General features: G+C 64.0%; 6 protein-coding genes across 6 annotated transcripts; 4 read left to right on the top strand and 2 right to left on the bottom strand.

Annotated features, from left to right (window-relative positions):
• Nucleotides 1-58: 58 nt before the first annotated feature.
• Nucleotides 59-1,778, top strand: VTJ83DRAFT_7086 (uncharacterized protein; the record flags this gene model as incomplete). Its single annotated transcript, XM_071013869.1, has 4 exons — nucleotides 59-118; nucleotides 188-829; nucleotides 909-1,061; nucleotides 1,125-1,778. The coding sequence occupies 4 exons, from the start codon at nucleotides 59-61 to the stop codon at nucleotides 1,776-1,778; spliced, it is 1,509 nt and encodes a 502-aa protein (XP_070863303.1).
• Nucleotides 1,779-2,461: 683 nt separating this feature from the next.
• VTJ83DRAFT_7085 (uncharacterized protein) lies at nucleotides 2,462-3,088 on the top strand (the record flags this gene model as incomplete). Its single annotated transcript, XM_071013868.1, has 1 exon — nucleotides 2,462-3,088. One exon carries the CDS (start codon nucleotides 2,462-2,464, stop codon nucleotides 3,086-3,088), a length of 627 nt encoding a protein of 208 aa, XP_070863302.1.
• A 1,075-nt stretch (nucleotides 3,089-4,163) lies between these two features.
• VTJ83DRAFT_7084 (uncharacterized protein) lies at nucleotides 4,164-5,725 on the bottom strand (the record flags this gene model as incomplete). The annotated part of the gene is made up of 3 exons (XM_071013867.1): nucleotides 4,164-4,555; nucleotides 4,620-5,364; nucleotides 5,429-5,725. 3 exons carry the CDS (start codon nucleotides 5,723-5,725, stop codon nucleotides 4,164-4,166), a joined length of 1,434 nt encoding a protein of 477 aa, XP_070863301.1.
• Nucleotides 5,726-7,023: 1,298 nt separating this feature from the next.
• On the top strand, nucleotides 7,024-8,324 carry VTJ83DRAFT_7083 (uncharacterized protein; the record flags this gene model as incomplete). Its single annotated transcript, XM_071013866.1, has 2 exons — nucleotides 7,024-7,459; nucleotides 7,546-8,324. The coding sequence occupies 2 exons, from the start codon at nucleotides 7,024-7,026 to the stop codon at nucleotides 8,322-8,324; spliced, it is 1,215 nt and encodes a 404-aa protein (XP_070863300.1).
• Nucleotides 8,325-8,986: 662 nt separating this feature from the next.
• On the bottom strand, nucleotides 8,987-11,842 carry VTJ83DRAFT_7082 (uncharacterized protein; the record flags this gene model as incomplete). Its single annotated transcript, XM_071013865.1, has 1 exon — nucleotides 8,987-11,842. One exon carries the CDS (start codon nucleotides 11,840-11,842, stop codon nucleotides 8,987-8,989), a length of 2,856 nt encoding a protein of 951 aa, XP_070863299.1.
• Nucleotides 11,843-14,261: 2,419 nt separating this feature from the next.
• Nucleotides 14,262-14,853, top strand: VTJ83DRAFT_7081 (uncharacterized protein; the record flags this gene model as incomplete). Its single annotated transcript, XM_071013864.1, has 2 exons — nucleotides 14,262-14,468; nucleotides 14,587-14,853. 2 exons carry the CDS (start codon nucleotides 14,262-14,264, stop codon nucleotides 14,851-14,853), a joined length of 474 nt encoding a protein of 157 aa, XP_070863298.1.
• Between the last annotated feature and the right edge of the window lie 512 nt (nucleotides 14,854-15,365).

Below are 15,365 nucleotides of genomic sequence, written 5' to 3'. Positions count from 1 at the left end.
AGAGCCTCCCCCACAAGAGCCGCCCCCATATCTTCACCAGATAGAAGAACATCACGACATGGTTGGAGTACCCGGTCGCTCCCGAGCTTGCCTCACCTGCCGAGCGCGCCGCAAAGGAGTAGGGCGTCACTGTCCCAACCCTGCCATCCAGAAACCCAAGTCCCTCGTTACTGACGCACCCGCCCAGTGCACCCGCGAACGCCCCTCCTGCGCCCAGTGCCTCAACGCTGGCCTGCCATGCGGCGGCTACGACGCCCCCCGCGTCTTTGTGGTCAGCACCCCGCAGAACCGCCGCTCGGGGTACAGCGTCTCGGTCTCGGCCTCGGCAGCGGGCCGGTCCGCCCCCGCCCGCCCCACGTCCGGCCGTGCCAGCGCCCCTGGCGCCCCATCCTCGGTGTCACCCTCCTCAGGGCTGACGGCTCTCCGACCCGCCGCCCTGGCCCTCTCCAACCACCACCTGCTAACCCAGCCCGCGACCGAGCAGCGATGCTTTGACCTCTTTTGGGAAGCCTACTTCCCCGCCGGGGCGCCGTTACCGGCGTTCGTGGTGCGGAGCTACACGTGCACGTGGACCGAGACGGCGAGGCGGCTGCACGGGCAGGACGACGCGCTGAGGTACGCTCTTTGGGCGAACTGCCTGCTGGCGATGGCGTCCGGGCGAACCGGAGGCCGGCAGCCGCTGCTTGGGGCGGGCGTGGAGTGGATGGCAAGGGAGGGACATGGCATGTATGGGAGGGCGCTGGCCTGTTTTAGGAGCTCGTTGGGGTCGCCAAGGGGCGTGAAAAAGGAAGCGGCCCTGGCGACGGTGAAGCTGCTTGGCTTATTTGAGGTGCGTACGATCATTCATGGAAGATCCCCCAACCAAAAAAGGGGGGCGGCCTGGCTAAACCGATGATTCCGCCCTCAAGGCCTTGTCGGAACACGAGGAAGGGCTCTTTGGCCAGGCTCAGCGATGGCGCCAGCATCATTTTGGCGAGCTAGCGTTGCTCCTCTCCCGACGGCCGGAGGCGCACACCTCGGGAGATGCGCACTACGTGTTTACCGACGAGAGGGCCGAGATGGTGAGTGTGTTTGGCAAGCCCGAAGCGACCCCTCGTGTCGAACGATGCAGCTCACTCCGTCAGGCCCTATCCGCCTTGCTCACGCGTAAACACCTCCCTCTCGAGGCACCCGAATGGAAAAGCGTCCCGTGGCGGGAGATACCTCGAGATCTCAAGGACGTGCTGATCGACCCGCTCGTCGAAGTTCCAGGGCTTGTCGAGAAATACGACAAGTTTACCTTGTGCACCGATGCAAGCGACCGGGAGGCTCTACGGTGCCAGGTTCTCGAACGCTGTCATCGCGTGGACGGCCTGCTTTGCGGCTGGCTGAATGCCGTCCGCGCGTTGACGACCCATGCGTCCCCGTCTGACTGTTTGAAATGCTGCGAAGACCAACCGGTCGTGCATGTCGCTCGCGTGGTTGGCATGAGCTTCTTTTACACGTGTGGCATGGTGCTATACAGCATCTTCCAGGCCGTGGAGGTGTCGCAAGACAGGCTGCCTGCCCATGCGAACCCCGGGCCGTACGCCAGCAGGCTTGCAGATGCCATCAGCATCTTGTTACAACCGCGGTCCGGGCTGTATGGACGGCAGAGCGCTGCTCTTCCGCTTGCGGTGGCTTTGGAATACGCAAAGATGGTGCATCCATCCGACCCGGAGCGTTCGAGACGTCTGATGGAGCGCTTCCAAGACCTGGACGCAAAGCTGACCCGGGGACTGGCGGGAGGAGCCGGCTAACGTGGCTCAAGGAGACGGAGACCCAATGTTCACGGACGAAGTGCGCTGGTGTTCAGAGTCATGAGTACCTCTACATGCAGCGCCTATTGGCGAGTTTGTAAAAGTCACGAGATGCAGGCGTGCTGTCTAACATGACGTGGAGTTGCGCCATTGCAGAGCTACCCGAAGAGACATACGGGGCTGTGTGAGACGTCAGTACACCGGTTCGGGTAGTTATGCAGTCAGCACCGCTTCCATGGAACTTAAGGAGTGCGCTTATCCACCATCTCTAGTTTTAAGCCATCTCTCCTCTCGCCGGTAGTTATCGCTGTTGGCCATAACCACGTATCGCCGTCAGCGAGAGCTGCTTCCGGGGCCGCTTGACGTCGTATTCAATCTCCAGCGCCCATTGCAACGAACGACCTTGTAGGTTGCTTTGCGACCTGACTCCCCTGATCAACTCACCTCGCAGGCGACTTGGACAAGCGGCTCCAACAACGCCCCTTATCAACCGACCAGCATCACCATCACCATGGCCGTCTACACAGACGACCAAATCTCCGCCTACCTTCGGCACATCGACTTCCCCGCGGACCTCCCGACCGTGCGGAAGCGCATGTCCTCGGACCCCCTCGGCACGCTCACGGCCGCTCATCCGATATCGTCGTTCCCCGGGTGAATCCTGACAAGCCTCCAGGGATCACATGGTCAATCTTGTCACCATCGACGGCGAGAAGCACCTCGTCGACGTGGCCTTCGGCTCCACCGGGTCGACCCAGCCCGTCCCCCTGCGCGACGGGCACGAGTTCACCTGCGTCGCGCCCGCGCGGGGTCGGGTGCGCTACCAAGCGCTGGACGGCCACACCGACAAGTCCCAGCGCCTCTGGGTGTACGCAACGCTCGAGTCCCCCGAAGCGGGGGAGTGGGTGGACCGGTATGCGTTCACCGAGATCGAGTTTCTCCCGGCGGACTATGAGGTGATGAACCTGCGCACGTCGACGTCGCCGAGGAGCTTTTTCGTGCAGAACGTCACGTGCATGTGGACGGTGCTCGACGAGGGCGGGGAGACGCCGGTAGGCTTGGTGATTCTCCACAGAGATATGGTGAAGAAGAGGATCGGGGAAGCGACCGAGATTGTGCAGCAATTGAAGACGGAGGAGGACCGGGTGGGTGCGTTGGAGAAGTGGTTTGGGGATCAAGCTGAGCGCGCAGGAGAGGAACGGGATCAGGGGGTTGGCAAGCGAGTTGAGGTTTATGGGAGGCCATGCTTGAGCGTGCTGCTTGAAGCCGCCGATAGACCGATAGAGAATCGCACGGCAGAGGAATATTAGACAATGGACGCTGGGCTATGCTGCTTTGACCTCGCCATGCAGCTTCTGGTTGGAGATTCCATCGGTTCCCCCCCCCCCCCCCCCCCCCTCCCTAGGTCTGGTACAGTACGCAGCCAAGGGTCATCGTAATGTGAGTCGACGTTCTGATGCTCTGGGAGACTCCGATACACCATGCCACCCAGGAAGCCATTCCGAATTCACGCATGAGCAACCAGTTCCCCGGAAAGGCTCTAGTAACTTGGTGAGCCGACGATGGTCCTTCTCGTCATGGCGTCCCCGCAACCCCCACGCGCATGGCGCTCAGCTTCCCCGCAGATGGCTCAGCTCCTCCCAACAGACTGCTTCCATTCGAGCTTTGGACGGCTTGGGTGTGGATCAGGAGCTCAGATGTAAGTGCCGAAGTCTCCCCAGCCACCTGGGTCTGGTTCGTTTTCGTTACCTCACCTGCGCCCAGCTCGCCTCGCGTTTGGTAGCTGGTCTGGCCATGTCAACAGAAACCTGGTTTCGAGCTTCTCCCGGACATCTCCGCAGAGACTACCAGGCCACCGGGCATTATGTCCGGTAGTTACTACATGCATGATTCCGGCTTCCGGGACCAGCCAGATCCTTGTCATCTTCGGAGATATATCGCAACCATATACTAGCTCTGTACGGAGATGCTGCTTGCACCGCAGGCCAACGTCCTCCCGCATCTGGACAGAACAGAGCGCGACGCGACACCTGTCCGTAGGCACTCCGGTTCGACACATCTCCAGCCTTGCGCCTCCTTGGTCGCCGTTTGCTGGTATTACGTCACATGACATTTCACCTCCGGGACGGGGACTCGTGGCATGCGTCGTGAGGGAAGCGGAAGACGCTCGGGTCGGGCCGAGCAGAGGGAGAAAGATCACGTCCTGAGGCGGACACCAGGTCGACTTGGATCGTGATACCTGAAGCGCTTGGCAAAAAAAAACAGAACATGGCATTGGAACCGCTCCCGTAACAAACCTCCTGTGCGTAGCGTAGACGAGATACACAGAGCCGCACGCACGGTCAAAGGCCACCAGAAAAGCAAATCCGCACCTCCTTGGCCCCCTCAGGCCATGAGCCAAGCCCCAACCACCGCCGCGACCAACGCCCCCGCCATGGCCGTCTCCCTCCTCCAGCTACCCGCCGCGCCATTCTCTCCGCTTCCGTTGTTACTACCACCGCTGCCCCCCGCCGGCTGGACAAACACGCCCTGGTCACCGCCGGTGCGCTGCAGCACGTAGATCTCGCCCGTCGAGTCGCTGGCCACCCACAGGCGGCCGAGGCTGTCCAGAGCCAGGCCGACGGGGCGGAAGCAGCTGTCGGGGCAGACGGAGAGGTCCGCGTTGGTGATGACATCCTGCAGCGCGTCGGTGCTGGAGGCATCGGCGACGGGATGGCCGGTCGCGTCGTCCCAGGCCAGGGAGGAGACGCGGTAGCCGACGGGAGAGGAGCGGTCAACTGCGCCAGGGAGCGTTAGCATGTTGCGAAGCGGCCGGGGACGGACGGGAGATGCAAGACTCACAGCTGCCGCGGAAGCTGACGTAGGCCCTCTGGCCCTCGGGCGTGAACTTGATGTCCATGGGCGCGTAGTGGGCCGGGAACGTGAGCCTCGGCGGGGCGTACTTGTCCTCGCACGTCTCGTCGCGGTGGGTCGAGTTCTCCTGGATGGCAAACTGCTTCCCGACGGCGAGGCCCTCGTTGTCCGGGATCTCGTCCACCTGCCAGACGGCGAAGCAGTGCGGGTAGCCAAAGTTGCGGCCCGCGCCCGTCCCGTTGGCGTAGCCGAGGAAGTTGAGCTCCTCGCCGGGGTTGTTCTCGTGGACGTCCACCCCGTTCCGCCTGACGCCGTCCACGCTGTTCTCCACGGCGTACACCGTGCCGGCGGTCGGGTGCTCGCCCACGCCGACGCTGTTCCTCAGCCCCCAGCCGAGCACGATGCCGTCCGACGAGAAGTCGTACGGCCCGTCGGCGCTGGTCAGGTTGGTCAGGTCGAAGGCGCGCACCTGCGACAGGCCGCTCGACACCACCTCGGCGTGCGCGGCGTGCTCGTCGGCGCTGCCGCGGGAAACGATGAGCGTGCCCGGCCTCGCGCGAGACATGACGAGCGTGCGGGTGACCAGGTCGCTGTTGGACATGTTGGCGACCACCCGGCGGGGCTCGCTGCGCACGGCGCCGCCGCGGGCGTCGTAGGTCCAGGCGAGGACGGCCTCGGCGGTGGAGGCGTAGAGGGTGGCGCCGTCGGCGGAGAGCGCGATGCCGTGGTTGAGCTGGGCAGGTGGAGTTGGTTAGAAACGATTCACCGGGAGCATCGAGGAGGGAGGCAAAGCGTACCTCCTTCATCTCAACCAGCATGTGGGAGTGGTTCGCGGCGAGACAGGTGCCGCCAAAGTCGCTGAAGCGGTGGCGGCTGACGCCCTTGCCGCTCTCGACGATGAGGACGGCGCCGGTGCTGTCGAAGGCGATGCTTCGAGGCTTGGTCAGACCGCCGGCCACGAGCTGGGCTTGCCATCCCGGAGCAACGACGGGTTTGGCCTTGGCGGGGATGAGGACGCTGGAGCAGCTCTGCGCCGCCGCAGTCGCGGCGGCGGCGGCGGCGCATAACAGGGTTGACCCGAACGTGTACTTCATGCTGGCGTAGAAGAGCGGATGGGCTCCTGAGGATGAACAAGGGGTGTCTTGAGGAGGTGAGCGCCTCCTTAGCACCACAGGAACGACAAAGTACTATGTCTCAGTCGGAGGAACCTATCAAGACTCCTCCTCACGCGGCCCGACGACTGTCAAGCTGTCGAGCTGTCAAGCGGCCAGGCTTTCAGGCTGTCAAGCTGTCAAGGTGTACCGGGTACGCGGTAACGAGGTGCAGTGAGAGAGCGAGGGAGCGGACGGGACATGTATGCCGTCTCCCGAGACCTTAACCTCAACGCAACAACACCTTGATAAGACCGCACATGAGGGATTCCGTGCTGCTCCCCCCCTGGCCTGCCCGCCACGGTCAACCAACTCTTGTACGTAAACCGCACTTCCGGAGAAGTTCCTGTTTGTCCCCCAAAATCCGGGGTGTCATGCCATGGTAGATCGTTGGCTAATCTGGAGTCCCGCCCCCCCCCCCCCCCCTGGACGCGGCGAGTCGAGTCGATGGTGTACATGCACGCCGTCCCCATGGGGACGTCAATATACGCGGGGTTTTTCCAGCAATGGCATTTCCCCGCATCCGCAGACATTGAGCAGGTTTACGGCCAACCAATCAACCCTCCGTCGTCGTCGCCGGGCATGGGGAGCGCTCGCAGAGCCGGCGACGACGTTGCACCGGACCAGACAGGGACACCAGGGCTCATATGCACGACCCGCGGCGTGCGTCTGCTGGAATCCCACGTTACGGCATATTGATCTGGAGCCGGAGGCGAGCAGCAGGCGGGGGCGCTGGCATGGGTGGTGTGGTGACACCGGCGAGCGGGCAGCCAACCACGGGGCGCCGGCGATATTGACCTCAGCCTTCTTGGCCTTCTTCCGAGTGGCCGTCTCGTTCGAGGCTGGGCAACCCGCAGCGATCGGCGCGTGCTCATTCACGGTTGGACTGGCGCCACGCCAGGCTGCGTGCCATCGCAAAGATGCAGCCGAGTTCCGGCCCCGCCTCCTCCTCCTCCTCCTCCTCCTCCTCCTCCGCCTCCTCCACCACCACCACCAACCCGAGTCTCCTTCGACGTGCATCATGTTAGGTTCCCCAACCTAAGCTTCTCCCACGCGCTCCCACGGCTCTGGTTCGCTTGTGCGGGTCCAATTCTTTTACCTAACCTGCATCGCGGGCCATCTGCCGAAGCCTGACTCGCCAAGGAGCTGAGCTGCGGGCCTTAAGACTGCCGCGACGGCCGGCTCTCGGGACGGCTGAGCGAGCAAGCCCTCGCAAGCCCATCGTCGCGTCGCTCACCATCATGCGGCGAGAAACCACCCTCCGGCGCATCGCCGCCGCCGCCGCTGCAGCGGGCGTGTCTCTCCTCTCCTCCTCCGCCCTGGCGCTTCCGCAGGCCGGCATCACGGCCGAGCCTGCGCCCATCGTGTGGGTGACGGTCGACGCCTCTGGTTCGGCCTCCACGATCACTCCCGGGGTCATCACCACCGAAGGCCACAGGGCGACCGTTTCGCAGGCCCCGGATGCCCTGATTTCCACAGCCACCTACACCCTGTCCCCTCCCGGCGGGCGCTACACCACCTACACGGGCCTCGCCCCCGCGGCCTCGGCGACAGGCGCCAACGGCAGTCCGGAGGGCATCTTCCCGGCTTGCGACAGCAACGCCAACGTCGGCCCCGTCGAGCCCTTCTGCTTGCCCCGTGCGGGCAGCGAGCTCGTGCAAGGGAAGACATACTACAGTTCGTCACCTCTCCTCCCTTTCTCGAGCTGCTCTGCTCTCTTTACCATTCACCAGCTAACACACATACCTTGCACCCAACCAAAGTCACCTGGTCGGGGTCCTACTTCCAACCGCCCACCAGGGAGCTCACCCTGCAAGTCTACTACACCGACCTGACCCGGGACCCGAACGACGGCCCGCTCGGCCACCTGGGCCACACCTCGGAGCCCTTCCCGGCAAGCCAAGGCTTCTACGCCTGGAGCATCCCGAGCAACTTCCTGTCGCAGCAGCAGCGAGGCAACCCCAATCGCATGAACGTCACCTTCGTGCTGGCCTACGATGACGACGCGACGCCGGCCGACGCGGACCTGGTCCAGCGCGTGGGCCCGTCCGTGTTCGTCGTGGCCAAGACCCGGAAGCACGTCGTCAGCAACAACCCTGGCGCCTCCGAAGACGACGACGACGACGACGACGATGATAACGACAGCGGCTCGGGCGGGAGCGGCCTGAACGTCCTGGCCATCGCCCTGCCCTTGTCCATCGTCGCGGTCCTTCTCGTCGCCTTCGGGCTCTGCTACACGCGCTACCGCCGCACGGGCGCGGTCCCCCTGTTCGGCGCGGCCGTCACGAAGCTGCGCCGGCGGTCGACGGGCGGCGGGTACGGCGTGCGGCAGAGCCGGGCGGAGCGGACGGGCAGCGTGGCGGCGGGCGCGGGGATCGGCGTCGGCGCGAGGGGCGCGGCGCCGGATAACAAGTCCGAGACGGACGTGGATGGAGGGATCCAGCTGACGGATCGCGAGAGCTGGTCGCCTCGCTCCGGGAGGAACGTGTTCCGGGAGGAGGTGGAGAGGCAGGCCAAGGTGAAGGGGCAGGAGGGGAGGTAGAGACGGAGGCGGAAGTGACCTTGGGAGAGGGTTTGAAACGAGAAGTCTTGAGGGGATGCGGCATGGAAGGGGGGGGGGTCTCAAAGACGAATGACAACAGATGTCAGGACAATGGGTGTTTGGATTCTTTCCGGGGTTTCCATCTGGGGTTCCAGTTCCGTCCTTGATCAAGACACTGGGTGTTGGTGAGGTGCAGGATGTCAAGATACCCTCGGGCTCCAAGACGACCGCATGGCGGCTGCGATGAGATGATGAGACAGGAAGGCTATGGTCAACACCAAGCCATGCGATGACATGTCATGACATGGGATTAGAATGTATCTACCGCCCCCGTCCATGCTACCTAGAGGATCTCCCTTCATCTATGCCGCCGCTCCCCCGCGGCCTGCCCCGTCCAGAAATGCTCCCTACCGCCCTCATCCCGATGTAGTATAGAGTATATTATATTACAGACACCTCCCAACCCGCTTCATCTCCCCATTATGTATAGAGCATAAACCATTCCGTTCCCTGGCGCCGCGCTGAATGACAACATCGAAGAAGCACAAGATGAAAAAAAAAATAAAGCAAACCAAAAACCAGGCTTCCACCGGCCATCCCATACAAACCCGCCGCATACCCGGTTGCCTTGAAGTACTCGTACATGGTGTCTCTCTCCTCGCTCACGCCTCGATGCCGTCGGGCTTGAGCAACCCCACGGCGCTCAACCTCACCGCCTTGCTCCGAATCTCTCCCTCTCCCCTCACCCCAAACACCTCCGACTCGATGGGCGAATCCGGCCTCGGCACGCCCACCTCGTCCTCGTCCTCCGGCAGGTCCTCCAGCACCTGCCTCGTCGCCGCCATCGCCGAGGCCGCCGTCGGCCCGGCGCCGACCGGCATCCCCACCCCGTCCTGCGCCTGCGCGTACGCATGGCCCTGCGCCACGGCCGAGACGGCCTGGTCCAGCGACGTCGCGGCCCTCCGCAGCGCCGAGTCCCTCCGGGCGATGCTCGACGCCGTGCTGCCCTCCCGGCGCGGCCTCCTGACGGACCCGGCGACGGACCCGGGCGCCGACGCGGGGCCGGCGGGCGCCGCCGCCATGGCGCTCAGCGACGCCCGGTGCCGCACCGCCGCCGGCCCGGACCGCGCGCTGCCTGCCGACGAGCTGGCGCGGCTGTCCTCCCGGCTCAGGCCCGGGGGGAGGAACGACGCCGCGCCGGCGCCCGCGACGGACGAGGAGGACCCGGGGGACGGGGAGGCGAGGAAGCTCCCGCCGGCGGGCCCGCCCGGCGCGCCGGGGCTGCCTTCGTAGTGCAGGATGAACTCGCTGAGCTCGCTCAGCGGCGTGCGCAGCTGGGTCGCGCCGATCGTGTCGTACGACGCGCGCGGGTTGCCGGCGGCGCTGGCGCCGGAGCCGGGGTGGTTGTCCACGAGGATGCGCAGGCGGTCGCGCGCGGCGGCCATGGCGGGGTTTTGGTGCCGCGGCCGCGCCGTCAGCGCGCCCGCCTCGCGCAGGATGCTCATGGACGACTTGCGCGACATGCCGGCCCCGTGGCCGGGGACCATGCTGTCCATGGTCGTCTGCCGCGTCAGCGGGTGGAACTCGGCGGTCATGGTGGTGGTGGCGGTGGCCGGGGTGGGAGGGACGTTGTCCAGGTCGGCGTCGGAGCCTTCGGCCGCGACGTCCTCGCCGCGCATGCGGGCGCGTTTCATGCGCAGGGCCGACAGCAGCATTTCCTCCTGGCGGGTGACGGCCATGAAGCGTTCGTCGGTTGTGCCGTCGGTGCTGCTGGCCGTGCTGGCCCGGCGCACGAGGGAGGCGGGCTCGTCTTCGGGGATCGAAGGAGCGTAAAGGTCGGCTGCTGCGTTCGTGGCGGGGTTGCCGCGCGGGGCGTCGACGGCGACGTGGGAGACGGAGGCGGAGCGGCTGCCGCGGAGGGGGGGAGCGGGGAACTCGAGCTCGGACTCGCTGCGCATCTTGCGGGGTCCTTTGTGCGGCCCCGGGCCGGAGCTGGTGATGGTGCGGTCGGTGGAGGTGGTGTTGATGGAGAGGCGCGAGGTTTCGTGGCTGAGGGTGTTGACCAGGACCGGGTACGTCCTCGCGTTGAGCGAGCTGGTCCGGGGCGTGATCTTGGGGGGAGCCTTGATGGGCGCCGCCCCCTGAGAGCCGGCGAGATGCTGCGAGCTCGCTCCGTGGGCGTTTCTTCCGTTCTTCCCTTCGTTGAGGAAGGCTGGCGACTGAGGGCTCGGGGGGCTCAGCTGGTCCTCGTGCGCGATCGGCACGCAGAGGGAATCCTTGGGCGCGTCGTAATCGTCTTCGGAATCGGATGACAGGGCGAGCACGCTGTTCTGGAGCAGGTCGATCTCGGGCAGGCTGCGGTCCGTCCGCTTCGAGGCCTTCGAGGTCCTGGTGTGCCGGCTCGACACGCTGGCGCAATCGGCGGCCACAGGGCTCGACGGGGAAGCCGCGCCGGCGAGCCGCAGCTCGGCCGCGTTGAGACCTTGCTGCTGCTGCTGCTGTTGTTGCTGTTGTTGTTTCTGCTGCTGTAGCAGCTTGGCGGGCCGAGCGTTCTGAGATGCCGGCGAGAGAAAGGCCTTTCCGGCCTGGACGCTGGGAGGCAGAGGGAACGACGGGATGGGCCCCGCGGGCGAGGGCAGCGGCGAGAAGTCCAAGGCCTGCACGTCCCGATCCAACGAGTCCGCAAACGTCCTCTGCTCGTAGTGGTCGTACAGGTTGTGCAGCTCGAGGCTCTGCTTGGAGGGCCGGTCCTGGGCGCTCACGGGTCGGACGATCGGGTCGTACGGAGACGGCTGGTCTCGCCTCCCCGTCGTCTTGGGCCGGTGGACGTCGGACTGCGCCGGCATGGACGCAAAGGTCAGGGCGGGCGAGACGGAGAGGGACGAGGCGGAACCGGCGGCGCTCTCGGGACGCAGAGGGAGGCCCCAGTTGGCGGGGTTGAGGTGCTTTGGCGAGAGGTGCTTCTGGAGCAAGCCGGACAGGTCCAGCTTGGACGGCTTCTTCTTGGCCTTTTTGGGCTGCAGCATATCGCTGTATTCGCCGTCAATGTCGAGCAACGCCTGCGCCTTGGCCGGGAGCCCCTTGGCCATGGCCGAGTTGGACGTCTGCTGCGAGATGGCCAGCGGGAGCTTGGACTTGTCGTAGTACGACCGGATTGTCGAGCTGGACTGCCGCCGCCTCAGGCTGGAGGCGTCCGTGGCGGCATCGGGCAACATGGACGAGGCGTCGGCGTGCGTGCCGTCCAGGTTCGCGGGGACGATATCCGACTCCTCCTCCCACCGCCTGTTCCTGGATGCTCGCCCGTCTTGTTGTTGCATCCTGCCGCCGCCGTTGCCCGGCTCGCTCAGGGCGATGCTGATGGTCGACTCCCACGGCTGGCGAGCCAGCTGGTCGTTGATCTCGGCATTCCCGAGGATCCTCTGGGCCTTGGTGGCCCACGGTCCCGGCGGCGGCGTCACGGGGGCGGCCTTTTGTTTGCGCCCGGCCAGGGGGAAAGCGAACCTGGAGGAGTTGCCCATGACGGGCGAGTTCTCTGTCCGGCGTCGGGTTCGGACTGTCGTTTGCCTAGGTAGTCGTCTCGGGGCGTTGCCTCGGCGGCATTGGCGCGGGGACGCACGGGGGCGTGGTGATGGAGGTGGCGGTGATGGTGGTGGTGGTGGTGGTGGTGGTGGTGGTGGTGGTGGTAGTCGTCGTCGTTGTCGTTGTCGTCGTCTTCGTCGTCGTCGTTCGGGGGTGGCCGCTCAAGACCGGACGGCGAGCAGGCCAGCGTGAATGGTTGCTCACGGTGGAGAAGCTTTGTTCTACGGCGAGAGAAGGGACATTGACCAGCGGCGAGCGGGGGACCAGCTGATGAATGAAGGAGTTCACAGTGCCCGGCCCAGCAACGCCGTCATTTCTCCCAACAAGGGACCGCCTGGACGAGAAGATGGCGGACCGACCAGGGGGGGAGGGCGTCGCTTCTTAGCCCAGGCTAGCGGCGTGGCACCACGAAGGAAAAAAAGAGCCTGGTTTTCGCTCTTGGAGGGGAACCAGAGGAGACCGGGAGCCCCGGCATCGGCAATCATCAGCCCTGGACGGCGCTGGGGAGACCCTGGGGGCGCCCTGGGGAGACCCTGGCAGTGGGCACGGCGACTCCACAGCCTCGAATGAAGCAATTCCAAGGATCGAAGGTCGGGTGGGTTTTTTTCCCACAACCAGAGAGGCACCTGATCGTTGTGCCCTCGGAGGAGCGAGATGCGTGCAGAAAAAGGGGAAAAGGAGGGAGGGAGGGATTGCATTGACATGAAGGAGAAGAGCCGTTCCGCAGGCCGGGGTGAACGATGCGAGTGATTGCGTTGCAACGCCGAGGCAGTGGAAGACACCTCACGCAGCACTACGTTCGGACAAACAACGTCGTCTTGGGATGCTTGGCCCTGGCCATGCCCAGGGGGTGGGTGAGCTTGCAAGGGGGGGGGGGGGGGGGTCAGGAACCTCTCAACAACAACTGAACAGGCCGCGGGGGCACGACAGGCGAGCCACCGAGCATCGGTTGCGCAGGGTCAGGAACCGAACCCGCCTACTTGTACGGTGTACTGCGTACTAGTGAACAACTGGTAAACCTTGTCAGCAGCCGTCGGTCATCTGCGTCGTCACCGTTGACGATCCCCAACCCGGACCCCTTCTCTACAAGTGCTCAGACTATGTACTATGTACGTACATACACCCATGTACAACGAAACGTTTGTGTTCATGGAGGCATGCCGGGTGCCGGATGGGAAACAGGGTGATCCAGAAACGATCGCGCCACAGGAAACTCAGCAAACGTTTGTTGGCCTGGCCTGCCGAACAATGATCGCCCGAGTTCTTCTCTTGCATTGCTTCCCATCTCCGACCTGCAGCCGGCGTAGCATCGCGCATCTCGCCGGCGTCCAATGGATCTTGCAGAACAGGTCTTGAGCAATGGTCGCGGTGGTCATCGTTGTCAGCGTGGGTCAAAAGGATGCTCGCCCCCCTTTCAGGGCTGATCGAGTTCCTTCGCACCCGCAAAGCCCATCAGCCACACCTCGGAGTTCGGCCACCGGTTGAAGAAAAAAAAAAGATCTCCACCGCGCGCAAAAGAAAACGCAGGCCCGCCATGTCTTGGGTCTCCCGGGTTCCCCAGATCGCCTCGCCGTTGATGGGTCTCTTGCTGCTGTTTTTGGGAACGCAATTTCAGGGCGGTCCGCCTTGGATGGGAGCGTACCTTGGGCCATGGGCCTCATGGGCCTCTGCGGCTGTGGGGTGAACACCAACTAACTAACTATGTACTGCGTACATACATAGTGAATGAACTACCACTCTACACAGTACCTTAGCATGCTGACCCCCTGAAAGCGGAAAACCTTCGGGAAATTTTATCTTTTTCGTCACCCCTGAATCCCTGGCACGCACCGCCCCCCCGGGCTTCCATCCAAAAACACGTGCCCCCCTGAACCCAAGAACAAACCGCCCAGCTCTCCCTGTCCTTGCTCACTTGTGCTGTGCCCGCCGAGCTGTGAAGATGGTGGAAAAATCCCAGAGACGGAGAGCGGAGAGTGCCCAGGTGCGCAGGTGCGCGTCCTCGTGTTCGCCAGCCCTCGCATCGAACGAGTCTCGCCAATCGTCTAGCTACGCGTGTTTCATCAGAACGACCCGACCAGACCCGTCCTTCTCAGCTCAGCTCGGCCTCTGCTGCGTACGGTAACTGCCTGGGTGGACTTGGGTTCCATCTCTCCGAGGTCTTCTTTCGGCGTTGAAAGACAGAACGTGAAATGTGACGTGCGAGAAGCCCATCATCCCACGCTGCCAAACGGCTCGCTCGGTTCCTGAAGCTCACCTTGCCCTGCATGTCGCCATCGCTTCCGGCTTGACGATCCCCAAGTCCTTGGCGGTCGCCAGCCGAGCCCACGGGCCTCTTTGCAGGGTTCCGGCGGCTTCCTGATGGGTGCACGGGCCGCAAGACCTGCACGAAAAGAGGCCCCCTGTTCGCCATGGGACAGGGGGGAAACCATGTTCTTCAGAGCTTCTGTTCGCCGTGGATGTGGCTTGACCGTGCACGCATCGGCCTGCCCGCGAGGTCGTCGTCATCAAGTCCATGGCTCGTGCGCCCGCCGTCACCAAGAACAAACGGCCTCCTCCCCAGCCATGGTCAGCCACCAGCCACATCGCGGAAAAGCTCCCGAGACCCAGGGCAGCAGGGCAGCAGCTAAGCTCGCTTCTCAACGTTTTGGCTCCACCCTCTACTGACATAATAACCACACAGTAGTTAGCGATTGCAACGCGTCCCGTACCTACAATAGCTACCGAGTCGTTTTGGCTTTGGTACGTAGTTACCATGCCTGTACGCTCGACATCGCAAGCTTTTCCCCGCCCGAGACCCCAATGTCACGTCCGTGCGGGGGGCATCATGGAGTTGCAGACGGAACCTTGCGTGCAGCAGCCAGAGGCCGCCCTCTCCTCCAAGACACGGGAAGGAAAGCCAATCCATCCCAAGAGCGGGATGGTCCTTGGGCAAGAGAAACAATGCCGATGATATGGCTGAAACGGGCCCATTGGACCGCAACGCATCGAAGAGCAGCAGGAAACGGGCCTGTGCGAACTGCCCTCCCCCTCGGCAGTCGGCGCGCTCCCGTGCGGGGCTAGCTTCCGTCTCCGGCATGGTGCCGGCGCCAGGGGGGGGGGGGGGGGGGGGGGCAGTACCCCTCCCCGGCCGGCCAGCAGCGGGAACGGGTAACTATCGTGAACAACCATGAACCCCGCGCTACGCCATGAGGTGCTGCTACTATAACACCGGAGTCCGGGACGGATCTGGCACTTGAGAGAGAGAGACTGAGAGAGAGAGACCGACAACCCCCTAAGCGAGATATACATTGTGTATACTACAAGAGGTCATTCAAGGCATGGGGCTTGGAACTGCTGCTGTCAATGGAGCGTGCTGAGGAGCATGCCCCCTTGTACAATATTATCGCCGGGGTCTGTTGTTGTTGTGGCGGCGGTGGTGGTGGTGATATGCTTTGGCGGCTAGCCCCTTTTCAGTTGGCAGCG

Source organism: Remersonia thermophila, chromosome 7 (genome assembly GCF_042764415.1).
Source record: "Remersonia thermophila strain ATCC 22073 chromosome 7, whole genome shotgun sequence".
Lineage (NCBI taxonomy): Eukaryota > Fungi > Ascomycota > Sordariomycetes > Sordariales > Chaetomiaceae > Remersonia > Remersonia thermophila.
Note: the sequence above shows the minus strand (reverse complement) of the source record. Positions and strands in the feature narration are given on the sequence as shown.